This window comes from Homalodisca vitripennis, chromosome 2, assembly GCF_021130785.1.
Source record: "Homalodisca vitripennis isolate AUS2020 chromosome 2, UT_GWSS_2.1, whole genome shotgun sequence".
Lineage (NCBI taxonomy): Eukaryota > Metazoa > Arthropoda > Insecta > Hemiptera > Cicadellidae > Homalodisca > Homalodisca vitripennis.
This window is the reverse complement of record NC_060208.1, coordinates 163379657-163400624: the sequence shown is the minus strand read 5'-3', so window position 1 is coordinate 163400624 and position 20968 is coordinate 163379657. Positions and strand designations below refer to the sequence as shown.

General features: G+C 34.8%; 1 protein-coding gene across 1 annotated transcript in view; it reads right to left on the bottom strand.

Annotated features, from left to right (window-relative positions):
• Positions 1-20968, bottom strand: part of LOC124354968 — a 150524-nt gene that overhangs the window by 40369 nt on the left and 89187 nt on the right. Inside the window, exons 3-4 of the mRNA XM_046805800.1 lie at positions 7462-7668; positions 2109-2197 (exon numbers count right to left, since the gene is read on the bottom strand). Of these exons, the coding sequence (XP_046661756.1) occupies positions 2109-2197; positions 7462-7668 (296 nt within the window). The remainder of the gene's footprint in view (positions 1-2108; positions 2198-7461; positions 7669-20968) is intronic.

Genomic DNA, 20968 nt, shown 5'->3' with positions numbered 1-20968 from the left:
AAGGAAAATATGTATATTGTTTTATTAAACCGCTTATATTTTAGGCGGTATAATTTTGTATACTTAAGTTTCCATAAACCATCACTTGAAATTTTATGTTAGGCATATATACAATAACCAATTAAAAGATTGAAGTATATATGTGTAGGAAATATAGGCAGTGGTTCATTCTTGGTCATATTTTCTCTTGTAGTCCAATACAAGGCCCAAGACATTAGCTTTCTCTTTCTAACAACCAGCTTTTAGAGTTGTCTCCATACAATCTCGTTTCCGAGTAGTATAGAAAGTAAAGTAGCAGTTGACACATACATGTCCACCTCTAAAGAGAAAATTCAATGAATTTTAAAACGTTTTACAAAATACTTAATAATGAATAGGCTTTGTTTAGAGTAAGACTAATTTCAAAACTGTTGTTATAATAACAATAAACTTAATCCATTGTTTATGAGTAAACACAAAATGAATATAATTTTTTTTATGAGTATTCAACTGTTCAGTTCAAGAGTGTTGTAAGGTATGAGGAAACTTGTAACAATATCAGTTTGACTGATTGTGCCAATTATGGGTTATCTTAACGTTTAAAATGATAAATGTAGTTATTGTATCTTACTTACAGTAGGTAAGATACAGTGCATATCTTATTTATTGATATGTATTTATTACAGGCAGTATGTTAGTGACACATGGTTTAAAACTTTAAATTATGGTAAAACAGTATGAAAATGAACTAATTACAAGTTTAGAACTTAATACGTAAGATAATTTTACATAAAAAAGGTAAATTGTCATTCACTGTTTCAACTAAGAATCCCCTAACTGTATGTTACCCCTCCTTTCACAGCTCGTAATTAAATGAACGTAAATTTCGTTTTATAAATTGTTGGGACGTTATGGATATTAGATCATTATAATTTTAAACAATATTAATAGGAGTAAAGTTGAACCACCCTCTACATCACTTAAAGACCTTGTTTATTTGATTCTAACCTGTATTTACTGCTTGAGTTATCTCCTTCGATTCTGATTGCTCAACATCTTCTGTTTCTCTGACACCATATAACCATCGCAGAAGCAAGTAAGTAGCGACACACACTGCTCCAATCATACCGATGCCGACTGTATCGTTACAGATAACAAGGCTAGGAGCGTTCACTGAACCGATCTAACAGGCATGCGATAATGAAGATGCAGGAATGTAGCTGAGCAGCGTAGAGGTAGTGGAAGTGATTCTTCTTCTTCCTGGTGGTGACCGCCCGCCGAAATGCAATCAGCTGGTAAAGCGAGGCCGTGGCTGCGCGAGTAGTCGCCGCTCGTGCACTGGTTCTCACTGCCACCTGTATCTTATCAGCAGCGCGGCTGTCAGGTTATTGTTGTCAGTGAAGACATCCGATAAGTCCCCATTCTCAGTGCAACAGCGCCCCGCCCGGATGTTGGGAAACTGTCGGTCTGGTATGCAGCAAATATCGCCTTGTTACTGGATCTGGCAGCCAATAACGATTATCGATGGTGTACAATCCGTGAGAGCCGTTCCCTACATTCCTTTTGTCACCAAGGGGTTAATTTGTTAATTAGAATGGCGTTTAATAGAGTTGCCTGTAATATTCCACTCGCTCTCAGTGTTGATGTGGCTGCTAAGTGTCAATTAATTAAGGCCTCTACAATTTTCACCCGCTTTACAAATTATGAAAATAAAACAACGTTCGTTAAACATTCAGTAGAAATCGATGTAATTATTACGGTGCTCACCGAATCATTTATGGTCTTGTCTTGTACTAATTTACAGATTCAATTTATATTTATATAGTCAAAATGATCTAATAAATTAAACTTTAATATTACATCCTCTATAACTTCGCTGTAAAGTTATGAATTCTTGGATAAGAAAATTCAATATTTTAACCCAGAAAACCAATTTACGAATATTAATTTACGAATGGAAAAATACAATCACCGTTTATACTGTTTTATATAGTTACCGCCTGAAGAAATGTAAAATACTGTTAATACCTCACTGACAGTTCAAAAGAAGGTAACTTCTATGAGTATGTGGTGACATTTTCAGGAAAACTGAAAAAAATGCACAGTGTGACATTATGTGCTGAACTTACTGTCTGTGTTGTCGAGCGCCGCCACTGTGGACCGGAAGCGCTGCCGTAGCTGCTGGTAAAACCACTCTCCTGATTGTAAATGTACGTCCCTGAAAAATGAAATAGAAACCTTTACAGTCAAATGAATATAGGCTACAATAGTTTGTTTTCTCCAACACAACACTAATTAGTATCGGATATTTGTTTATTACATTACCGCAATCAACTCGTTTATTTTATAAAGCTCTCCTTCACTACTTTAGATGGAGAGATTCACAATTATTAAGGTTCGAGGTTTTTTTAACTAGTTCTCCCAGTAATAGTGTATTCCTCACACTTAACTTTAGGTGTTTTATTTTTTCAAATTTAAAACTAACGTAGAACAAACCCTGTGTGTAACTAATAACAACAGCGTAATACCCAGAGCAAACATTATTTTTTAATGATTTCATTAAACGTACTTATAGTTATTTCACAGAATAACGTTAATTTGTTAATGTAACTTCAACAATCGAACTATTATCATTAACCCTGCCAAGGGTATGTAAGCTGTAATTTATTATTGGCTCTCAAAGACATTGCGTAGCAGAAGGCTGTTTCGCGCTTCAATTAGAATATGAAGCGCTCCTAGAAAGCTTTAGAAGTACCCTGTTTTCAAACATGGGATCAGAGACTTTTCATATTGCAATTATCAGCCAATTACATACTCATTGACGCACTCCAAAAAGGTTGATCAGAGAGATGCTCTTATATAAAAGATGGATGTTCAATAAAAATCACTAATAAAATCAAGATTTTATAATTTAAAACGAATTTTTCTTTTCAACCGATAACATACCATTAAGAATCATTCCTTAATTAAGATAATGGGTGAATTTAAAAGGATTTGTATTGGTTCTTCACAATAAGAACAAGGTATGTTTAAGAATTTGGACATTGATTAATTTACTTAAATTCATATAATCTGGGCTGCTAAGCACTCTCGAACTGTACATGACGTAGTAAACAACTAATAGCCTACTTATATTATCTATTAAAATGCAAATAAACAAAATGTTGTTTAGAAATACAAGAAGTTTGAATATTTTTAATATTTTATTTTGCACTATTTTTCTTATGTATGAAGTTTTTATGTATACACATTAGTAGTATAAAAGTATTGCTATTAATGAATTTGAAATTTAAAAGAAATTTCAAATTTAATTTAATTAATTTTAACAACGTTCACGTTTAATGTTATTCCATGTTCTGCTCTCGGTTAGACAAAATATTCTCTATGCTCACAGTTACATGGGCTGAAATATTTACAGTTTGTTATGATCCAGCTCAAGAGTTGCAATCATTAATGCTACAAAAAAATTTAATTTGTACAAATGTATAAATAAAATCATGTTTAAAGGCTGTAATCATTTATATTAATATTATTAGATTTAAACTTTCACTAAACTTCAATATGCGTCGCTATTCATATGTCCTATTCATTATGGTCGTAATATTGTAAACCAGTAATCAATCTGAGGTTCTTTCAAGGTGGATGTTCAGCAGTGATTTCACTGTATAAAGGGACACAATCATTGAAGCAAGAAAACATAATGAGCTGTTACTAATTATACTGTTATAACCGCGGCAGTAGAAAAAAGTTATTTTAAGTGTAAAGGGGTAAGATAAAAACAGCTAAACATCCCGTCCAAGTATTTTGGGTCCTTTTATCACCCAATCCTTCTTTTTCGTTCCATTTTTAAATCGTTTTATCATACAGTCTTTCCTCACACTTATCTTCAAGAAATGTTTTCCTGGTTTTCATTTGAATAACTCATTTTATTTTCATCTCAACAGAATACACATTTATAAACTTACTTTTATAATTGTATTCAAGAGTATCATCCATTACTGACCTGATCGGCAAATGCCATATTGATAACGTCCTGTTGGATGCGATATTTTTCAGAATAACTGGAATGATTCCTGCTCACAACGAAATTATTTCGGATGGAGTTTAAAACACAACTGCACCCAAACCTTAGACCGATTGGTTTTTTCAGCGAAGTGTTGGCACTGAACTATTTTATTTCTTGAGTGGATACGTCATTATTATCAACCTATGAGATGGATATAGCAAGGAGTGACATTGCATGATGATACCTGCAGATGCTATTGCGACTTGGTTGTCAATGAGAAGAATGAGAAAGCTGTTCTCACACATGCAGATACCTCTCACACTTTTCCCGGTTAATCATTCAGTTTCAGTTTCAATTCAAATTTTCTGAGAATTAACAAACGTCTATTTTTCGACTTCTCGACAAAGTGAATTCAATTCTTGTTATAAATTATTGTATAGCGTACTCAATACACATTTCTATTCGTCAAGGAGTGTATCATCTAAAGCAATATCCCTCCTTGGGTGCATGTCTATGGATATTAGAAATATGATAAATTCTCTAAAAATATTATAGGTATAATTATGAAGTGGCAAAATGAACTGTCTTTCACGAGGAGACAAATTTAAAAGGCTATAATTTAAAATTATGTGATATTGTATCCTAATTTAAAATGCGTAAGGAATGATTTAATTTAAAAAGAAAATATGTATTCAGTACTGTCTTTTTAAAAATACTAGTAGCCTAAATAGTGCTAGTAGTAGTAGTATGTAGTAAATAATCTTTATACTAAATATAAATTGTTACGTTTGAGAAATATAAGTTTTTATTTTTTGCCGGCTTTCAGAACATAGTTTACTCTGTAATAAAAGAATGACAATTCGTGCCAGACAAATAATTAATTTATCTGATAGTAAAATAAAATAAAATTGGTTTACAGATAAAAATAAACCATTTTATCGCAGACAATTGATTAATACTAATATGGATTAGAAGAGGACACGTAAAATTATGAATTAAAAATAAAAGTATTTTTAGCCAAAACTGCAAACCTTCAAAAACCTCTCTGTATCTTTGGTCGGGTACTAGATTAGTGATATTTGCAATGTTGAAGTTTGAAACAAATCTATATTCTATTGCTTCAATTTATTTTCATATTACAAAAAAACATTTTTAAGTCCTCAGTAAAAATGATGAGTATGTTCGTGAAACATGTAATTTTGTATGTTTAACTTGCCGAGCATTCGTTCTAGAATCTACTAATCTCAAAGTATAAGAGATACAAAATTACATTTTCCCCCCTTCATTCCGAACAGATTCAAAATTTCCTTCCGTCAGAATACGCCAGAACAATTAAAAACTCAATTTTAAGGACTGTATTTTGCACACGATTGTTTAATACATATGAAAAATTACGCAATTATATAAATATTTTTTAAAATAAATGCAGCAATAAAATAATATTATAGTCAAATCACAAGTAACTTTAAGATGTATTTGTATTTTTAAATGAGGTCAAAAATAATGTAAGTAATTTCATAATCAGTTTTGAAATTAAATTGCAACATTCGCAGAGAATCATCCACATTACACTGTCTTAGCGAGACACAATACAGCTGATACAGCTGAACAGCAGAACAGCGTTGTTACCCCCCTCCACCCACCAGCTGCGACAATTCTACAACTTCTTCAATCCCCGCCATGTATGCTCTCGCTCTTCCTATTTCATATGTATGAATATGCATAGCCACAGCTGCATTTCAGAACCAAACTGAACCTCATCAATCACTCATACAACAACAACAAACAGACTGTCTTAACTATGTGTGTATGACTTGTTTGTAAGGTTGAATAACTGTTGGGACATTTACCAGTGTTGTATAATGTTTTAAACATAGTTTATTTGCTTTCTCTACCTGTATTAGTCAAGTAGTTTTGTTTTAAACTGGTCGAATAAAACCAATATTTTTATGCATTCAACAAGGTTCTGACTAATTTGAGGTTGGGCTACAAATTACATAACAGAATATTTATTTTACGATGAGATAAAAATTCATAAATTGTACGTAATTTATTTTATGTAATAATACAAAAAACTGTTACATGCACCTAATTAAAGGAGAATATTTTTAACCATATCCATATTACGGCTTAATGCTCTGCATGCCTTTTAGGTAAATATGTACAATATAAAGAAGTTACTTAATATTAGTTTAGTAATGCGATGGAACACTTATAAAGGATTAAACCCCAAAAAATAAATAAAAATCAAACAAGTAAATAAAATCAAACAAGCAAATACAAAACAAAGGACAATTTACACAATTCAACATACAAAATTAAAACACGAAATTGAGGTATTATGGAGATTAAATGAAAAAGATATATCATGAAACAGACATTCTATACGTTCACGACCCTTCTTGGATGAGGAAGAGAAGGATTTAGTGTGGTTGTAGTATGCCTGTTGTTCAGGATGGGTAAGAGCTTGTGTACCGCCCGTAATGGATATCAAGGATCATTCGTAATCTGTTGTCAACCCGTATATGTTCCAAGGTACAGCCAGCCTCAGCCTCGCCTGTAGCGATAGACTGACTCAGTATCACAACGCAGAACTACATTACTAAGTCACCGAAACTGTCCTGTAACTATCCAAGGTACAGCCAGCCTCAGCCTCGCCTGTAGCGACAGACTGACTCAGTATCACAAGGCAGAACTACATTACTAAGTCACCGAAACTGTCCTGTAACTATCCAAGGTACAGCCAGCCTCAGCCTCGCCTGTAGCGATAGACTGACTCAGTATCACAAGGCAGAACTACATTACTAAGTCACCGAAACTGTCCTGTAACTATGATGCAATTTCTCATTCATCCAAACACTCGCTAAATTATAAGTTATCAATTTTATATGTGAACCATTAAACGAAAATAAGATAGACTTGATGTAAACCGTCAAGCAAAATCCCGTAGTTTCAATACGTTTTCCAACAAAGTAGTACGTGAGGCGAAGCCAGGCGTGAGATTCAATCGAACTCGGAAATAATAATGAAGATGAGGCCGGAGGTTGGAGTTATCAGATTGGAGATTACCGCCGAATTTACTATTGATGCACGTAGAAAAGTAGGTTTACTGTGTTAAATCACTCGTATATTCTTCTAGACTGTTAAGATAGATTAATTTGTGTTACCGGACAAGGGTTCACTTGATCTCCAGTCCATGGACTTGTAGCATTGTTTAGCCAGCTGACCATACTGTGATATGAAACAAATCATTAATACTGAAACATTATAAATAGTTTAGGCCCACTACTACGTGTAAAACTCCAAATTCTTGAGCTAAATTGGTTAGATCAAGCACCATTAAAACCTTGTTAGATGGAAGCCAAACAGATATAAGCAAACAGATAATGTGGTCATGCAAGTGGTGAAGCGGGCCAGAGAGGGGCTGAAGACTGACACAAGCGAGGGCGGGCGGCCGCAGGCAGTGAGTGAGCTACCTAAGCTTGCGGCAGGAGTTGCAGAGCCATCGGGTGTTCGAGGCTCGGGCACAACAGTGGCGGCAGACGGGCAGGTGGCAGTGGGCGCAGCGGAGGCGGCGGCAGGGGCCCGGGAGCGCCCAGAGGCGGCGGCCACAACGGGCGCAACTGTCAGGGGCGGCGGGGCCGCTAGAGCGCGGGGGCGGCACCAGAACCGCCCTCAGCAGACTGTAACACACACACATCTAAACTACACTACCCACTATAGGGCTAAACACTATAATCTATGGTACTACAGAATAGAGAAGTAAAGAAATTACAAGATGAAATTTTTGGCTTAGTTTGTAACTCATTCAAAAATTTGTTTGAAAGGAAACTGTGTTTCTAAGTATAATTCATAAAGCAGGAATAAAATACCTAACCAAATCAGTACGGTAATTATGTGTAAAAAATATATGATTAAATGTGATTTTTTAAACAATTGTACTACATAGACTAGATAATGTACAGCCTTTATTTAACATCGATTAATCTCTTTATAGATTTCTTAACTTTTTATTAGAATAATTTACTCATCTTAATAGTAACAGTTTACTAAAAATTGTAAAAGATCTAGGCATTCCCAAAGTGTTTACTTAGTTATTAAAAAGTGATTCATCGTAAAAACGTTATCACTACAAATTTATTAGCGGTGTTATGAAAATCACAGTAAATACAAAATATTTCCTAAATAAGACTTGTTACTCGGTTTGGAATGCTGTTAGATAAAATAAAAAAATGTATGTGACAGAAACTTTGAGCTACGAATGTTGCAACAAACCTTCTTGACTTATTTAAATATCTTTGCTGGAGTTAAGAGAGTGTCAAGTGCCAGCCGAGTTTTAACACTTATTTTAAATTTTGCAGGATCTTAATCTTAGGAAACAAACTATTTCATTCTAAAAGTAATGCAAGTTAAATTATTTAGTTTCTGTAGTACAATTATTAATAACAATTAATTTAATTGATATTTCCATAGTGCATAATCAACACCATTTTTTTGGATCTAGCTAGTAAACGTGTATATATATAAATTCCGTACTTCAGTTATGTACGTTTGAAGCAAAAGAATATTTTGACATTTTTTAATTCAATTTTCAATATAAAGCAAATGAGATATAAAAGATATATTTTGACCAAATACACTAAATCACCAAATAATTGTAAGGGTTCTGTTATGAGTTGTCTTAAAATAAATTATGCTATAAATACTCCAAATATTTTCTTGAACGACTCGGAGTTAAAATTTAACACATAGTTTTAGTTCCGCTGGAGACTTGAACGCCGATTAAAATGGAAAACTTGCAATATAGTACTAAAGAATATTATTGCTCCACGAATATTCCGTACCAAGCTATAGTTGAATCTATAGTATATAACCTTATTAACCGAGCTTAGTGTAAAAAAGCGTTATTGTAAATCGAAACAGATTAAATGTTTATACGAGTATTCACATTGCGATCATTTTTATTTCCAAACATTTTAGAACTTAAAATTGTAATTATATTCTAATAATAATTCTGTTGTTAATAAAATATTTCTAATAATATTAAACAATTTGAACAAAAATTCATATTCCAAATTAAAATGATAAATAATACATCGAATAGCTAAACAAGAAGACAATCCTAACATAAAAGTAAAAATGTTGAAAACTAAAAAATGTAGAGATACTTTACATGTATGGCATTTAAAGTATTTATAAATCAGTTATATAGTTTTAATAAATTGTGGCTTATTAAAGGACAGAATTAGGAAGAGTGTGGTGTATAATCAAAATACTAAACTAAAGTAAAAGAAGGACTAAGCTAATCTATTCATAATATAACAAACAGCCAACACAACTAATAATATTAGGTGAATTAAAAGTAAATAATTATATTTATTACCTTAAACATTGGTACTAAAAATTTGACTAACTATCGTCATTAATAATGTAGGTCGTATCTGCAGAAAGTTGAAAAATTACGTTAAGAGAAAGAAGATGTGGTAAATTTGCACGTTTCATATGCTTTTACCATGTTTATATTAAAAAAGTAAACAAGTGCCAAAAATATCATCTTACATGAAACTATGTTTATTTATTACTTTTCTTGATACTAGTTGTAGTGCGGATTGTAAGTTTAATGTAATTTTAACTTTACAATCATGTAGATGTTTAGCGATGAACATATTATTTAGTTTTTTGTATCTTTTCACATATATTTTTGTCGGTATATCGCATTGAAATGCAAGAGATTGAAGATACTCGCGTGGCAGGCGATTCACATTGAGGCGATGAACACTCATTATACAAGATGGAAAAACAGATTATTTTATGATTAGAAGATAGAACATTATACTCTAATAATTTCTTATGGGTAGTCGGCAGCTGGAAACACCTCCAGATACAAGAAGTACCCCCTGGAGACGGTAGGCAAACAGTGTTAAAGAGGTGAGTCTGAAAATGTGGTAGGGGCTAAGGTTGCGAAATCGATTTTGGGCTTGCACAATTTCTTTTTAGTTAAACTGATAGCTCTAAGATAACTGTCCTAAATACAGAGAAAGCTAAAGACATGTTTTGACCGCTGCAAGAGACGTTACAGGTTTTGACATGTTTTTAATTGTTTTAAATTTAATTTCCTAAAAATGTAATTGATTGAAAAAAAAATTTCATAGAGATAACTCATAAATAAATAAAATTTCAATTCCTGTAACTATAACTACATTTATATATAATGTAAAAAGTCTCACATTTTATATAATGAATTGCTTTTATTTGGGCTTGGTTACAAAAATGGTTTAAATTCTCTACTTTAAACGGCTGGAATCTCACGATGAGTGTGACAAAAGAGTTTCTAATTGTGTAATATTCAGTAAAGTTATCTTAAAGACCTACGAACTTAACATCAAAAAATGTTTCCCAAACCCAAAATGTTTTGCACTACCTAATTCTTAATTTTTGGTAAGTGTTGGAAGATCCTGTCCTTGTAGCTTGCGGCCCTGCTCAGGTATTGGTGGGGGCCCGAAAGCGTAATCTTCTGGTTGAGCTGTGAGAAAGGACGTCTTAGCTCTTAATAATTTTACTAAAATGTATCATATTTTTATCAATAGAACAGTTGCTGAATGTTATTCCGTTCCTAATGCGACCAGTTGCATGGACGTCTACAATAGTGATTCTGCAAATGGTGTCCTAGTCACTTTTCGATATGAATATTGGATTCAGTGTCAGAAACTGACAACTTAACGCTTGTATTTTTATAAGCTTACAAACCTCCTAATAACATTTAGTAAGTAAGTACCAAAGTGGATTTTCCAACACACGCGTATATTAATGGAACTTAATTTCCCTATGAATTCACAATTATTAAATAAGAACTAATACCAATATCACTGCAGAAACAGCTGCACTAATTCATTTGTAAGCAATGTTAGTAATAACTTGTTTTCAAAATTTTGATATTCAGAATCGTGTAACCATTTTCAGCCAAATTAACTACAGTGTGCACAATTAATATGGTATTTAGTGTGCGCACACACACATATTTCAATTTTTATTAAAAAAAGTTTGAATTAAATATAAGTATGAATTTGGATTTCAGCATTAAACTTCCTTAGGCAAATTTCCAAAGATTCCCTGTGAAATATATTTTATGTTTTCTTTCATTTCTATGAATTTTCAGACTCTCTGCTTCCAAGAACAAGGCGGAGATAAATACTAGTCAAGTCAATGATTATTTAATGTCAGTGTTGAACCATCTGTTGGATCTCTCAACAGTTTTGACAAACAGGTGCCCCCGCAGGGCTGAATAATATCAGTTATGATGATGATGCTGGTGGCTGCATGCTTATCACTCAACGCGATAGGGTTTACTTGAATATAACCTCGTCATTAAGTATTTAAATCTAGTAAATATCCCTTCCGGGCTAGTCAAAAGCTAGGTAGATTTCACGTGAAGCTGTCATCTTGAAGTATCAAATGACTCTAAAGGTTGCCCAACTTATACGAAGCATAACACTTTTAAATATTTAAAATCTTCATCATCTTGAAACCGTACGAACGAATTCGTTATAAGCATATAAATTAGCCCCTGCAATCAAGGACTTGTTTCAGTTGCAATCAGTTAGAAATTGTTTGTAAAAATATTTACTTGTAATGAATAGTATAGCTCTAAACATTTTGTAGAGTTTTTATTTCAAAACCTTACAAGATAACATATAAAACAATATAAAAAACACATAAATACAAACGCAGCTGCAACGATCTCAGCGTCCTATAACTATTTTTCTTTTTACTATAACGAAGTGAAATGAACGATGCCTTGTATTATAGACGCATAGTTAGGACTTAAAACTCCTCTCTTCCATTTCATCTCTAAACTATTTCTTTCCAAAACTGTGAACAGTCTTGACTTAAAAACATACATGTAAGTATGAAGATTGCTAGAAATTAGTTGAATTTTCTAGAAATTTGTGGTATAATTGTTTTGTTTATGGTCGCCACCCTAAAAGGTTTTATTGGTCGAGACTGGATTTCAAACTTATCCTAGCTATGTTTAAGTTATTCCATTGTGCCAAGTTAAGTTTGAATTGGATAGAAATTGCGAAAATTATATGCTTATGTTTATAAGTTTATTTCACAACGTTATTGCGTACTACTCATACATCCAAGATACCTTCCGAGGTAAGAAAACATTAAGAATAAACAATATATTAAATGACCTGAGAGTTCTAAGACATTTTTTAATTTTTCTTTATGGTGCATAATAATTAAGATATAGTTGAACAATTCCTTATCTAAACTTCGAATGATCATCATACTTGAACTTTAATAAGAGATATCGTAGTATAGATATCTATTTCACATGTTATTTACTGATTTGAAATTTAAACTGTAACTACACAAATAGTTTAAATAATCCCAAGAACACATAAACATACATTCTAAATATGCTAAATGGCAATGGTAAAAAAACATATATTTTGAAAAATAAACACATTTTATTATATTAATTCTTACACTCGTATACAACAATTTACACAACGTATAAACTCTCACGTAACAACAATTACAATGGTTTACATAACAAATATATGTTTACATTATTATACGTACTTATATACTTTAAAGTGAATATTGTCAGACAGCAATGTTCGTAATGATTAAATTAAATTTCATACTCACAAAACTCGTACAAATACACGTGTAAATGATTATATCTATATTCCTAGGATTGTGGTTTTACACTATGTCATGTGGTAAGAGTCTGCGTCAGTCTGAACAATTTTATTACAAAAAAATATATAAAAACCTAAAATATAGTTCAAATTTACTTATAATATAAAAATTTTCGAAATGAAAATGTTGTTATTAACTGTTTAACAACTACAATTTTCTTAAATTTTAGAATGGTCCTACGTTCTTTTATACAACACTAACAGTTTACACTCATGACTCGTAATGGGCTATTTGGAGTATGTTATTTCCTAAGAACTTTATAAATCAATCTATCAATAGGCCTCTACTAAAAATATTTAATCTGTAAACACTTCGAACTTGATAAGATTTGGACACATTTAACCCTGCAACCTTTTTAAGAATTATATCATGGATATGTGCATTAATACTTGTGGCGATTAGAAAGTTTTTAGATTTAGATGACATTGAGGTGACTTTAGGGGAATTATGCTGGTTACTATTAAATACAATAATCTGGAATAAATACAAATTAATATTATGAATGCAGTCTTACGCGAGCTGTGCAAATGCTGAAATGTGCACGTTTTGTAAAATTAAAAACGAGAATAATACTAAAAAAGTTAGGTGTTTTAAAAAGCTTAAAGTTGAAAAAAGTTAATAAGATTGCGAAAAACAGGCCAAAGTGTTGAATGCGTAACTAAATAATGCACAAAATTAACTTCAAATTGAAACGGAATAATCAGTAGTTATTATGTGAATTAAAGAGTATAACGTGTAATAGTAATATTTTGATGTTATATGTATGTATGATATAGTTATTAGCTATATAGTTATATGTAGTTATATTTTATTGAAAACAATCACCTTTCACTATTAAACGTCAAGCACTAACATGTACACAAACACACGTATAAAACACATTTAGCATCACACCTTTGTACAATTAATCAAAATATGTTTCTAGAACTTTATAATTTTACAAAACCATTGAATTCCGAAGCTTAAACTGCAGAAAATATGTTATATCAAGACACAATTTTAAATGTGGTGTAAATGTTCGAATATACGTGATGGTTACAATTTGTTCATAATAAGCATCACTCTCAAAAATAAAGTAGTTCATCAATAGGTAAGGCTGCAATTTCAGAAAACCCCTACTAATACATGTTAATTCATATTATATTGCGTTATTAAAAGCTTTATTTGTATATCATTAAGTAATCTGGGATTCAAAATATTCGTAAAGCACTAAACATTGTACTATACTGTGGCATGAACGTGTAAATCCCTTATTTGCAGATTATGCAGAGAAAAATATGTGTTAATTCAATTGACTTAGTAGTACTGTCAAGGTATGTTAGATAAGCATTTAGATTTTCCACGTTATATCATTACATTGTTTAGATAACGACGACGCTTTATTTGAAGTGTGTAAAATGCTTTTGTTAGTTTGTTAGACAAATCTTAAGTGTTCAATTGAGGCGAGACATAGTATACGTTGTAATGTATAATAAAAATAGTATAAGTACTGTTTAAAATTTTAAATACTGACATGAAACCACTGGTTAAAATTATATGGTAACTTTATTTGGGTAACTTAAATGCAGAAAGGCAGTCGTAGAACTAACCGCTAGATATCCATTCTTTGGTATTCTGGCGACACGGTCGCACAATAATCACCGGATGTCCCGACAATGTCGCATTGTCCACGCCACGCCGGTGTCAGATGATCGGCTGGTCGTGGTCGGGAGGCTCCATCTCGTCGCTGACCACCTTGACGATGACCACTTCCACGCAGCAGACGAGGAAGAGCACGGCGAACAGCGCGAGGTTGCCTTGGGGCGGCTGGTCGGAAGCTTCGTACGAGGCGGTGACGTAGCTGGCGGTGGCTACACTCCAGAGCATGATGGAGGGGAGAGGTTCAGCTCGTAGAGGGTGACATCCTGTAGCAGTGGTAAGTGCAGATATCGAGGAGCCAGTTCTGAGACCCTGAAGAGGTACCACGAAGAGAGGCTCTACATCATCAGGTCTCTAATATCTTCTGGGATTGAAGGTCTTCAAATTCTTGACAGAAGGGGGATCTTTAGATTCTACATCATCACAGTAAACCTTCCAAAAGTACACTCTGGAACGGCGTGTTCCAATAAAAGATAACACTACACAAGATCTAACCGCGAGTATCCGAGGGTTGTATCCAGAGACGGGGCTGCTGAGCTGCTGCACTCACCGGACTAGTCTGTGGCGTACTTTCACTTGCTGGGCTTCTCGGACCGCTGAGTGTGCCGGGGTCGGGTTTGCGCAACCTTACATAACCATTGTATAACACATACTGTTACACTGAGACTCCTACTGGCTTACTCCGATCCGATCGATAACAAACAAACACGAGTTTTTGGCTTCTGTTATAACTGTGCATTCTAACAATTACTCATATAACTCTCGACCATTAAGCTAACTCAATCTAATCACAATAAATCGTAGATTGCTGATATTGACATCTTATACACAATTAAATTATTTCTCTCTATTATTATGGTGCTAACTCTGCCATATTATACAAAAATAGTTACTAATAGTATAGCATACAGTTTTATTGATTTATTCGGTAGGTCTATTCACAAAACTCAGCCAAAAAAGGTATAAACAATCAACTTGACTATACACAAAATTGAGTTGAGTCTATATGTAGGTATTTTATTTAAAAGCAGTTAAAAAATCTCATTTAAAGATTTGATAATGCTACATTTACAGGAAGAGAAGTAAATGTAGTTCTCAACGTTATATTTCGGAGACAGACAGCCTTAACGACTGGTTATGTCAACGATTGACCATCTTCGCAGCATGCAAGAAACTTAACACAAGCATTTTACTTATCATGTGAGAGTTAAAGACTCGCAGACCTTTGTCTCTTTTACAGACAATATCAGGCATACTGAGCACTCACTTCTTCTGTACCGACATCTGTTGGTCAGTAAATATTACAGCCAGCTCGTTACTACTCATCCAAATGATTGACGAAGTTAATTCTCGATCAGCGATTCGAAGGGAAACATAGTCCACACATGCAGTTGAGGTAGTTACACTTCCTAGTTGTTCTTCATCATCCTGAGTGAGGGCATTGCGAGCCCAAACGCTTCGTTTCTCAAGCCATTCGGAACGGGACACAACTGTAACGACCGGGAACGATACTTACACAAGCTTTATAACCTACCAAGCATCAAACCAGGGATAGTGAAAGCCGGAAAGGAAACTCTCCACTGTTACTATTTGTACTGTCGGAAAAAAACCACACCACACGTTTGGGCAATCGTTCCTATCGCCGAATCCATACACGAACAGAGATCCAACGATGTCAGGTTTCCCAGCGCTGTTTTTCCAAGCACGTACGTACGGTAAATATGTGGGGAACTATAAATGAGCGCAACATTTTCAAGCGCTTTGCATGATAATTTTCGCTATCCGACACATACAAAAATATATATTGAACATAAATTTTTTATTTGGACACACAGGATTAATAGTTTAACAAAATCTTTAGCATATTTAAACAAATGTAATAAACAAAAATTTATATTTTTACATATGGAAGTATTTTCCATACGAATAAGCTTTGTTATTTACTTGTATATACTAATTATGTATTATATGAAATACAGTGATTTGATTTAATAAAAATGGGCATTTAAAAAGCAAAATAAAATAAATCAAACGAATACTTTGGAATACCAAGAGGAATAAACCGAAAAGTTTAGTTTGCACAGCTAAAAAAATATACAGTAACACAACTGACTTGGAACAATACATTGATGATGTAATGAATGCATTCTAAGAAGAGGTTATAAAAAACTAATCTAGAGAAAATTTCGATAAATTATAAATTTGAAAACAGTGATTCAGCATTAATAGTCCATTATCATACAGGACTTCACAAAATTATTAATATCCTTCGAATATTAATTAATACAGTCTAGCTCAACTAATGGTATATTCAAAACAACTTCTAGAGAAATTTTTAAAAGACCTCCAATTAAGACAGGTGTATTGGTGAAATCTACATTACCAATGACAGACACTAATGAAATATAATTACAAAAACCAAAAGGATCACACTAATGTAACAAACCTAGATCTTCGGATTCTAACATGTTAACAATTTCATAAAAATTCACTAGTAGCAGAGCTAGTAAAGCTTATCCTATCATTGGCAATTTGTGTTCTGAGTCTAAAAATATTATGATTGACCAAATTCCAAGTTAAAATTGTCCTGCATATTGTATTGGGTCAAATTACAAATACCTTGAGGACAAGAATGGCAAGTCACAGATACGGTTACCAGCACCAAGACGTAACAAAATTACGTCACTCATGATCTAAATCACAAAGATACTTTTCAAAACACATATTCCGTAAAAGCTATTAAGCAAATGCATAAAAATTCAAATCTAATTTATCTCAGAACACTAAAACAAGCACACAAATTGCTATTAAAGAGCAAAATTCCAGACGGACTGAACATCAGTCTAAAACATTCGTCATAACTGTTTATTCACGGTTTATTTATTTTTATGTTTACTATTTTCTTTTCTATGTTATACACTTTATCCACCTGAAGAGTGTTTTTACTGAAATATAGTGCCAATGTTTTGAAAAAATATTGCTTGTACTGTTATTTATTAAAAGTATAATTCATTAATACCTTCATTCGTCTTGCTCGGTCTGAGCCAACTTTGAAGTACACGCCAGTACTTCAGAACCAGACTAATAAATAACCTTTTGGGTATGGAACATTTGTATAAGATTTCACTCTTTTTAAAGGAAAAACAGCAAGACGAGAGTGATATACTGTGAAATCGGTTCAAATAGGTCTATTAACCGAGATAAAATCAAGGGTCGAGGTTTGACCACAATATTAATAATTTGCATTGATTAAGGGGTGATATCACCTAGTTCAGTTGCTAACAAAAGAAGAATCTTGGCAACCATAATATCATTTTCACATAAAATCTATCCCATAGGAAGGGCAAACCAAGCCTCCAAGGAATGGTTAAATGTTGGAGGTAATGCGAAAGACAAAGAGAAAGACGCCTCAGAGACATCTGTTTTGCATCGAAAGAGGATCGCCACAGCCATTAGACGACGAAGGAGAAGAGATATTTGTAGGCTACTTCCATCCGAAAATGCATAACTTCACAGACAGATGAGTTGGAGAAGATAACTTTAGATTTTTCAAGAAATCCGACATAATTAAGACATAATACACGATATTTTTTTTTAGTTACCGCAGTACCCAAAAACATAAGATTTAAAGCCATAAAATAAAACAGCACACTTTTGACAAAACATTTTAATTTGATAGAAATATTTTAAAATTAAATAGACCATTTCTATTGTACATTTTACTAAAGATCTATCTTCAAGATAGCTACAAGGAGAAATTTCGGTTTTCGGATTTGTGCAGTTTAAAACACTTTGGCCTTGAAATGTATTCATATTTATGCAAATTTTTTATAAATTTTGACATTTGGTTTGTAAATTAATACATTTATTTTGATTTTTGTAATTACGCGCGCGCGCGCGCGCGCGTGTGTGTGTGTGTGTAAGTGACTTGTTTCTGTTTATGGACATTCTATTGGACGAGCCAGCAGAAGATTAATGTTGGAGCCCAAGTCGCATTGTTATTAGTAGCTTAAGGATCTTACAAAATGGAGGCATCCCTATAGATTTGGAGACGCATAAATGACAAAATTATATGTTGAATGACGCCAGAGACGAAGGGAAGCGAACGGTGTACTTCCTGAGCCCAAGGTCTTCTGTGCTGAGCGGAATGGCAAGCAGGCCACTGAGTCAATGGTTCACTAACCTCAGACGAGAAGGTGACGGTTGATGGTTACAGGTCACGTGGTCGCAATGCAATTCTCCACCTCGTCTATTTGCTGGTTACCTGCTGTTCTTCAGGATAGTCCAACCGCAACCTGCACTTTCTCAATCACCGACAACAACACGCTCCTGGTTACTTTGAGCCATTGCAGTATTGCGGATCCGTACAAAACAGATGGAAATCGGACATGGTTTCCTGTCAGTGGAACTACTAGGTCGCTCTCATTACTTCTTCGATACTCAATTGCATTTCAGGTTCGGACTTGATGCAGCTATGTCATCAACCTAATTTGCTATTGATGATGACTAGTCAGTTAGAACTTACTGTTTTGAAGGCAATTGTCATTGGTCACTTCATATTCTTGAAAGGAGCGGTTGACCTTCCCATTCTATCCGTCTCATGGATCAATGATCGATATTACGAGTAATATATTAGTAATAAGATTGTGTATATAAGAAATAATTAAGAAATACCCCAAAGACGGTAGGATTCAAATCTGCGGTATCCATAACCCGGACGCCTATGTCTTATAAACCATGCGGTCATAGTCGGCTCTTCCAACATCCATTAAAGATGAAAGAACAATTGCCGACTTCAAAAGCATGGAGCTGAATAGCAAGACCGTCTAATTCTAGATTGTAAGTGTGAGCCAAACCTTTTATTCATCACTACTCGTTTTATGATTTGGGTGAAAAATGAAGAAATACGGCTCTGTGTAATACTAACGGTGACCACTACTGATTTATTGTTCTTTTGAAATAACAACTTTATAACTTACACGATACGTCACTAGTTTAAGTATAAGTAAAATCTTTCTAATTTACACGGTGCATTGCTAGTATAAGTATAAGCAAAATCTTTCTAATTTACACGACTCATTGCTAGTATAAGTATAAGTAAAATCTTTCTAATTTACACGGCTCATTGCTAGTATAAGTATAAGTAAGAACTTTGTAATTTACACGGTACATCGCTAGTATAAGTATAAATAAGTCGGCCGCAACTGCTGTGGACCAAGGTGTTCAGAGAGAGCCGAATGCTACTGCTGGGACCAAGGTGTTCAGAGAGAGTGGATTGCTACTGCTGGGACCAAGGTGTTCAGAGAGAGCAGATTGCTACTGCTGGGACCAAGGTGTTCAGAGAGAGCCGATTGCTAATGCTGGTACCAAGGTGTTCAGAGAGAGAGCCGATTGCTACTGCTGGGACCAAGGTGTTCAGAGAGAGCCGATTGCTACTGCTGGTACCAAGGTGTTCAGAGAGAGCCGATTGCTACTGCTGGTACCAAGGTGTTCAGAGAGAGCCGATTGCCACTGCTGGTACACGGGTGTTCAGATAGAGCCCAGCCCATTGCTACTGCTGGTATACGGGTGTTCAGAGAGAGCCGATTGCTACTGCTGGTACCAAGGTGTTCAGAGAGAGCCGATTGCTAATGCTGGTACCAAGGTGTTCAGAGAGAGTGGATTGCTACTGCTGGGACCAAGGTGTTCAGAGAGAGCAGATTGCTACTGCTGGGACCAAGGTGTTCAGAGAGAGCCGATTGCTAATGCTGGTACCAAGGTGTTCAGAGAGAGCCGATTGCTACTGCTGGGACCAAGGTGTTCAGAGAGAGAGCGGATTGCTACTGCTGGGACCAAGGTGTTCAGAGAGAGCAGATTGCTACTGCTGGGACCAAGGTGTTCAGAGAGAGCCGATTGCTAATGCTGGTACCAAGGTGTTCAGAGAGAGCCGATTGCTACTGCTGGGACCAAGGTGTTCAGAGAGAGCCGATTGCTACTGCTGGGACCAAGGTGTTCAGAGAGAGCGGATTGCTACTGCTGGGACCAAGGTGTTCAGAGAGAGCCGATTGCTACTGCTGGGACCAAGGTGTTCAGAGAGAGCCGATTGCTACTGCTGGTATCAAGGTGTTCAGAGAGAGCTACTGCTGGGACCAAGGTGTGCAGAGAGAGCGATTGCTACTGCTGGGACCAAGGTGTTCAGAGAGAGCCGATTGCTACTGCTGGGACCAAAGGTGTTCAGAGAGAACGGATTGCTACTGCTGGGACCAAGGTGTTCAGAGAGAGCCGATTGCTACTGCTGGGACCAAGGTGTTCAGAGAGAGCGGATTGCTACTGCTGGGACCTAAAGGTGTTCAGAGAGAGCCGATTGCTACTGCTGGGACCAAGGTGTTCAGAGAGAGCTGATTGCTACTGCTGGGACCTAAGGTGTTCAGAGAGAGCCGATTGCTACTGCTGGTACCAAGGTGTTCAGAGAGAGCAGATTGCTACTGCTGGGACCAAGGTGTTCAGAGAGAGCCGATTGCTACTGCTGGGACCAAGGTGTTCAGAGAGAACGATTGCTACTGCTGGGACCAAGGTGTTCAGAGAGAGCAGATTGCTACTGCTGGGACCAAGGTGTTCAGTGAGAGCAGATTGCTACTGCTGGTACCTACGGGT